Source organism: Colobus angolensis, unplaced genomic scaffold (assembly GCF_000951035.1).
Source record: "Colobus angolensis palliatus isolate OR3802 unplaced genomic scaffold, Cang.pa_1.0 Scaffold138, whole genome shotgun sequence".
Lineage (NCBI taxonomy): Eukaryota > Metazoa > Chordata > Mammalia > Primates > Cercopithecidae > Colobus > Colobus angolensis.
In genome coordinates, this window is record NW_012114466.1 from 4,219,879 (window position 1) to 4,227,704 (window position 7,826).

General features: G+C 52.7%; 1 protein-coding gene across 3 annotated transcripts in view; it reads right to left on the reverse strand.

Moving 5' to 3' along the window:
• Positions 1 to 403: 403 nt before the first annotated feature.
• The window catches only part of MPPED1 (metallophosphoesterase domain containing 1), a 93,526-nt gene continuing 86,103 nt past the window's right edge, over positions 404 to 7,826 (reverse strand). For all 3 annotated transcript variants that reach the window (XM_011934788.1, XM_011934787.1, XM_011934789.1), the window contains 2 exons: positions 5,518 to 5,631; positions 404 to 2,753 (listed from right to left, as the gene is read on the reverse strand). In XM_011934788.1, coding sequence (XP_011790178.1) covers positions 2,635 to 2,753; positions 5,518 to 5,631 — 233 coding nt within the window. In that variant the 3' untranslated portion in view covers positions 404 to 2,634. The remainder of the gene's footprint in view (positions 2,754 to 5,517; positions 5,632 to 7,826) is intronic.

Sequence of the window (7,826 nt, forward strand, 5' to 3'; positions counted from 1 at the left end):
ACTTTTGCAGCTTGGGGACTTTGAGACTAGGCTCCTTGTACCTGACAGTGTTTCTCTGGGGCAGTGTCTGGACCCTGTGTTTCACAGGGGCTGGGCTGCACATGCCACTTCCAGAAGAGTCCAGCGCTAAGGCCTCTGGAGGCGTTCTATTTTGGGAGACCAGGCAGTCAAGTATTTGAACACAAGAGGACCCAGAACTGCCCCACACCACCACATCTGGGATCCCCCCACCCCAGGGGAGGTTAAAGCAAGCAGAGGGACACCGACCACTGCCACACAGGAGGTCTTCGGCCTCCAAGCTCTGTCCAGGCCTCAGCATTCTGCAAGAGAACACCACACTGCCCCCACGTGTCCCAGGCAACACCCAGAGATGTGGAAGGAAGAGACACTGCGTGGACCTCTCTTTTTACAAAGACTTTATTGTCTGACATGCTTGACAAAAAAAAAAAAAAAAATTACAGCCACAATCAAGTTATGCCAAAATGATTGAGAAGCACGCCGTCATCTTCATATCTCGAGGACTTTTAATGAATTTTCTCTTAAAGTAACAGCTGCCTTCATAACTTTTCTTTTCCACATAAAAATACACCATATTCTGAAGATACCTTAGGAAAAAAATTTTTTTAAGTTTATAGTTCTTGATCCACACAGAAATTGAGTGGAGCTGGCACTGAAAGAGCTTGCTTTTCTCCACCGCACACATGTCCCGCGCCTGGGGCATCAGAGAGACCTCGTAAACATCCCCAGCTACAGGAACCCCTTCAGTCAAATGGGATTCCTGGAGCCTACACCCCCAGCCAACCTGACACAATGCTGCTGCCAGGCTTCCAGGGACAGCAGCCGCACCCCTCGAGAAGCCCAGCTCAGCGCGGGCAGAAAAGGACTCCCAGCATGCTAGGATGCTGCACCCAGGGTTCAGGACTCCTCAGAGCTCAGACCAGTTTTGAACAAGACCCTTAAAAACAAAATTACAATCAAAAGAGCCTTAGACCATGCATTGCTTTGTAGGGACATAACTTCGGGTCATGGCAAAGTGAGGGCAGTGAGGTCAGAGAACAAGGGTCAGATCCTGCCTCTGCTCCTTTTGTGCTGTGAGCCCCCAGGCAAGTTGCCACACCCCTCTGGCCTCAATCGTCTCATCTTTAAAATGGAAAATAAAGTACCTACCTTGAAGGACCATCTGAGGATGAAATGAGACTATATCTGCAAAAGGGCCATGGTAGGCTGGTTCCCAGGGCTGGGACCTGGGTGAGGGAGTGACACCCTCCTCTCAGAGGAACAACGTAAAGGGGGTGCAAAAAAATCACCAATCAGGACAAATAATACTACTTTAACACAATGTTAAAAAAAAATAAATGCAAAAAAAGTCCATGATGAACAAAATATTAAATAAAGACAGAATCTGACCCTGAACTTGCCATTTCTGCCTAACTGCCTGCCCCTCATCTAAGCCCTACCACTTCCCACCACCATCCTGCCCCCACTCCCTCCAGTCCTAATTCAAAGAAGAAAAAGAAGCTGTCCAAGGTGGGGCTGCTAAAGCCTGAGGCCTGCTCTGTCCCTGTGCCACCCTCCCGTTCACAGGGCTGGCTGGTCCTGGGATGAGGATTTTGAGCCCTTTCGGCTTCCTCAGCTGCAGGCATGCCAGACAGAATCCTAACGGTGCAAGAGAAGCCACACCAAGGAACAAAACCTCACTGCGGGGCAGAAAAGAGAAACACAGGACCCACTTGGTTCAGTTAAGAGGGGTGTGTGCGTACATGTGTGTCAGTGCGTGCCTGGACATGGGTTCACACCCATGGTAGGCCTGCTGCAGCCTAAGCCTGCAGACCCTCCATCCAGGCTACCGAGTTCTGCAGAGCAGCGTGTTCCCCATGGGACCAAGGGTCATCCCCCCATGACTGGGAACCCTCTAGCTAGTCCTGGGCACGCACGCCAGCGGCTCATTCTGCAGAACCAGCCCCCATCATCCAGGCGCCGAGTGAATGCCTAGAACACTCAGGCCATTGTTCACGTCAACAAAAATGCCTACAGGAAGAAGAAGCGGGGAATAATGCCAGGCAAACTGCTGTGGGCCTGGCCAGGTGTGGTCCGAATTCCTGAGATGTCCTTAAATGCTCCCTCGGAGGGCCTCCTTCTTGGGCCTGTCTCCTCCCTCACTTGGGAGGAGAGCAAGGACTGTCTTTGTGCAGCCCACGAATCCTCCCACCCACCCCTAACACAGGGGCATGCCACCACACAGACCCATGGTTAGAGGGAGATTTTGTATAACTTCCAAAACCCATTGAAGAGCAGCAGCTTCCCAAACCAGGAGGGCGTCCAAGGGAGAAGAATGAAGATTCAGTCATTTCCCAAACATGACAGGGCCATGAGCTTAGTAGGTCCTTTAACGAGGTACACGCAGGATGTACACGCAGAAAAAGTAAATGAGCACAGAACCCCTGATGAGGATGCGCAGGGTCCCAACTCCAGGTGACAGAAGGCTGAAGAGTTGTTCCAAGGCCCTGACCTGCCTGCTAAGCCAGTCCCTGCAGCCAGGTGGGTTGTCCAGGCAACTCAGCATGGAAGGAATGGTGGCCGAACCAGGCCTATGGAGCTGGCACGAGCAGGCAGGACTGGGGCAGTGGGGAGCAGTCAGGAGTTCCGGGGTGTGGGGAGGTCGATGACTATGGGCGGGTTCACGGGCTGGTAGTTCACAGTGCATACGGACGCATTCACATAGGTGGTCGTCCCATCTGCCATGACACCATACCCTGGAAAGTAAGCACACGCCCATCAGGTCAGCAGCCAGAGCAGTGAGGATGGTCAGGTGGATGTGGCAGTCATAAGGCACTCAGCCCCCATGGGCTGAATGTGTTTGGGGCAAGCTAGTAAACTCTCAAGGTCAATCCCTTCATCTGTAAAATGGAGATGATAATGATACATGCCACTTCCAAGCTTGCTGTGAGAATTATATGAAAAAATTATCTATGTACTGTGCTCGGCCCAGTGCCTGGCACATGAGAAGCACACAGTGAGTCATCATCATTGACATCATCTTCACCACCATCCTCATCACCATCACCACCACCACTGCATCACCATCATCACCATCAACATCATCATCACCACCACGCTTATTGTGATCATCACTATTTTCACCACCACTACCGTAATCATCATCACTAATGCCATCATCATCACTATCATGATCATCATCACCAACGCCCTTATCATCTTCACCATTACCGCCACCACCATTACCATCACCATCATCATTAGTCCCGTGTCACCATCATCATCACTAGTCCCATCATCATCACTATCACCATGAACATCATCATCACTACCCTTATCATCACCATTATCACCAGCACTACTGCCATCACCAACATCATCAAAAATGCCATCATCATATCACCATCACCATCATCACAACCACCCTTATCACCAGCACCACCACCATCATCATCTTCACTAATGCCATCATCACTACAATCACCACCGCCATCATTCCCATCACCACCACCATCAACATCATAACTAATGCCATCATCATCACTATCACAATCATCATCATCACCACCGCCCCTATCATTATCATCATTGTTATCACCACCACTATCACCATCATTATCACCAATGCTATCTTCATCACTGCTCTTATCATTATTGACATCACCATTATCACCGCCACCATCATCACCACCATCACTAGTGCCATCAATATCACCAACATACCACCACCACCGCCATCACCAATGCCATCATCGTCACTATCACCATCAACATCATCATCACCACCACCACCATCACCAAGAATGTTGTCATCACCAATGCCACCATGATCATCATCACTACCATTATCATTATCATCATCACCATTATTGCCACCATACCACCATCATCACTATCATCATCATTGTCAGTATTGATGATGTCATCATTGATGCCATCATGATCACCACCCCCAACACCACTGTCATTATCACCCTCATTATTGTATCAGCACTATCATCATCACCAGAATCATCATCATCATCACCATTGTCATCATCATCACCACCATTGCATTTATTGTTATCATCATCACCATTGTCACCACTACCACCATCATCATCAGTATCATCATCATTGACGTGATTACTATCACCATCATCACTACCGATACCACTGTGATCATGGTCATCATTGTCATTACTGCCACCACCATCATCATCATTGCTACTATCACTACCATCCTCTCACCGTCATCACTATCATTATCATCATTGTCATGTACTTGCTCTGCCTCCACCATACCCTCTTCCCACCATCTTTGTTAGACTCCCCCTCATCCTTCAGCTCAGGTCATCTCCAAGATAGAAGGAACATTTCCCCTTCCCTGCGTGGTGCTGGGGAAGGGAGTGGTGAGTGGGTAGGTGAGGACCTATTCTTTGGAGTCCAATTGTGCCTGTCCAATTGTGTGGGGATGTGGTTTGGGTCACAGGCAACTTTGGATCTGATGGAGCTACATGCCCATAGTAGGGTCGCAGAAAATGACAGCTATTATTATTATCCCACAGCACATGAGCTGCCCATCTCTCCCAGGACCTCTCACATCTGGCTTTGATGACTTGTCTGTGCCCAGGGCTCCTCCAGGAGCTACTCCCAGGCCAGGTGAGGTCTGATCACTCCTGCCCCTTGAAAATGAGCTGCAGAGGCCCTCAGGGAATGAACGGTTTGAGGCTTGCTTGCTTTTGAACTGAAAAACGATCTGAAGTGGACCAGACAATGTGGACGCCTGAGGTCCCTGGTCCAACCAGACAGAGGTTCAGGAGGCCGGGAGATGCCTCCGGGGGAAACCACGCCAGTCCAGACATCCTACAGCAGCCAATATGCTTCCTGGCAGGGATGGGACAGCGAGGCCTTGGGCAGGTGGGATAAATATCCAAAAGGAGCAAAAACAGGCATCTGTGCCGAACTGGTGAAATGAGGCTCAGGTGAGGATGGCTGAGGTCTACTAGGGAACACCTGCACACAGCAACAGGCCAGGGCGTGGCCGTGTGGAATGTAGACCTGGAGCCGACATCACCCTCACCATCACACGTAGTCCCTCCACACTTATTAAGCACCTATTGTATGCCAGGCCCAGGGGACAGAAGCAACAAGAGAGAGCCACCAGTTTTAAGGGATTCATAGTGTGCTCACCAAATATAATTCATCCTCCATGTCGTGGCCCAAACACCCCCTCCTCTGAAAACCCCCTGCCCCCCTCCCGATGACTTCCCAGGCTGGAGGCACAGCAGAGTTGCAGGGCTCCCCGGAAGCAAAATTTACCCCCTAAGTCATGCAGGATTTTGTGATCATCTTCCTATTATTAAACATTTAGCAATAGCTCATTGACAGCCAGGGTGTGTATGGCAGTTAGCAGTTACAAAGCGAACAGCAGGAATGGGCTATTTACTTCCCTTCTGGCTGAACGGAGGGGAGGCCCCGCTGGAGGGTCCATTAGGAGCCCCTAGCCCGTGAGGTCCCCGTCTCCACCAATGTACTGACCTTCGTGGATGTGGCCAAAGACGTGTAGCCGCGGCTGGACTCGCCTCTGCACCGTATTGAGCAGCTCCACGCAGCCCACCCGCTGCATCTTCTTGGGGACCCAGTCCAGGAAGCCTGGTGTGCGGAAGACAACAGGAGGCCATGATGGGGTCTGTCCCAGCCCCTCACTGCCCCATGCCCGGCAGCAGCTTCTGCAGCCTGCAAGAGGCATGGGGCTCCTGGACTACGGCTTTGCACTATTCTCCCCGAGCAAGCTCCCCGGAACCCTGCCCTGCCTCAGCCTTCAGGGACGGAAACCATCCAGGACCTTGCAGCCTAAGCCTCCTCCTCCACAGGGCTGCACTGAAGGCCTCCTTGAAAGAGCTTAGCATGGGCCAGGCACTTGTGGCGGGGTACTCAGTAGCTGCTAGCGCCCCCCTCCCCCAACTATCTGTGCTCGAGTGGCCTCGAGGGTGGCATCTGCCCACTGCAGAGATCAGCAAACGGAGGCCAGAGAGGGACGGGTGAGTCCCAAAGGCAGGCACCCTGGTGGTCAGTGGCAGAGCGGGGCGTCCTGACACACAGCCCAGGAGTGAGATTTCCATGTCAGAAACTTCCTAAAAAGCACAGACTCATGAGCAGAAACTTCCTCCGTGGGTGCAGCATCGAGCACGTGGCTGCGCCTGCGCCTGCCCCCGCTGCCAGCCTCCTGGAGCCGCCCAGATGGTGGCTGCTTATTATCCTCACATGGCTACACAAACGGAGAATAATTGATTACTCCAAGCGAACAATTAGGGCTCGTGGCGGCCCCTCTCTGGGTGAGCAGAACAGGTTTCCGCAACTGCCAGGAAGGGAACAGGGGAAGCTTCCGGTCAAAGGCCCAAGTGAGCGGCAACAGGCGTAAAGAGAAGACACGGACAGAGACAGAGACAAAGATGAGGGAGGAGGAGGAGGAGGAGAAGTAGGGGAAAGCAGAGAAAAAAGGCCGGGAATGCGTTGGGCACAGGCTGGGGGTAGACACTGGGGTGAAGTCCCAGGCTCTGCTGCCTACTGGCTGTGTGACCTTGGACAAGTCACTTAACCTCTCTGTACCTCCGTATCATTCAACAGAGTGCTTGGGCTGGGCACTGGGATCCCACCATGCATGGGGCCAGCCCCTTCCTCAGTTCTGGAGTGTGTGTTGTGGGGAGGGTCTCCAGCACCTCGGCGCCCTGGCGCGCACAGTCTGGAGACAATGCAAGGGCAGCACCAGCTGGAGCGCCTGGCACATGGGCAGCCCTGAGACAGGAGCCGGGAGGTGTGTGAAGGGCCTGGGTGGGGCGTCCAGAGAGCAGGAAGCCAAACGATACCATGTTCGGAGAGATGGATGAATGGAAAGGAGAGAGGGAGAGAAAGAACGAAGAGGGGAGAAGAAAAAAGGAGGAAAAAAGGAGATAGGGAAAGGAGGGAGAAGGGGAGCAAGGGAACGAAAAGAGAAGGAAGAGAACAAGACACCTTTGCTGCTGAGCCTCACTGTCAGTGACCGATGACCCTGAATGTTGACCAGAACCGTCCCAAGGCTCAGGTGGCTTCCGGTGGGGCTGATACAAACCCAGCTACAACCTCACTGTGCTGCTTAAATCACACCAGGGCCCAGGCCTCCGCTTCCACTTGTGAGGGTGAGGCTGACAAAACCTTCCTTTCCTGGACTTTGTGAGGAGGCAGAGGGGCCGTGGGGCACTGGCTGGGTCGGGGCACAAAGTGGTATCAGGAGTTTCTTCCTGAACTGGTGTGTGAGCCAGTGACACTCAAGCTGTCCCGTGCCTCACCCCACAGCCTCCCCCATGGCCTCTGCCCGGGATACCCTTCCCTCCCCTTCTCTATCTCCCCAGACCCAATTCTGGGATCACAGCTTGTGCAAGCTCCCCAGGTAGCCTAACAGCAGTCATCTCTCCTGACTCCTCAAGCTTCCCTCACCCCTGAATGTGTCCCACAGGGCTTGGCTGTTCCTGAACCCTCCACCCTGCAGCCTGGGGGCCCCCTCAACCCAGGCACACACTGAAGGGTTACCCTGGACCAGTGTCGCCCAGCACAGGGGCTGGTCCCAAGCACTGAGGGAGTGACAGTGGGTTTCTGGAGGTGATGGTGGGAGCAAGACGCTGATATGGGCCGAACTGCTGGGAGATTGAACTTCATTCAGTGGCCTGAGGGAGCCACAGAGGGCCACAGAGGGATGGCATGGCATACATAAGGATACAGAGAACTCCCTCCTGCTGATGTAATGTGAGTGGACTGGAAGGGACAAGAGCTTCACCTCCACCACTTCCATTATCACCTCCATCACCACCTCC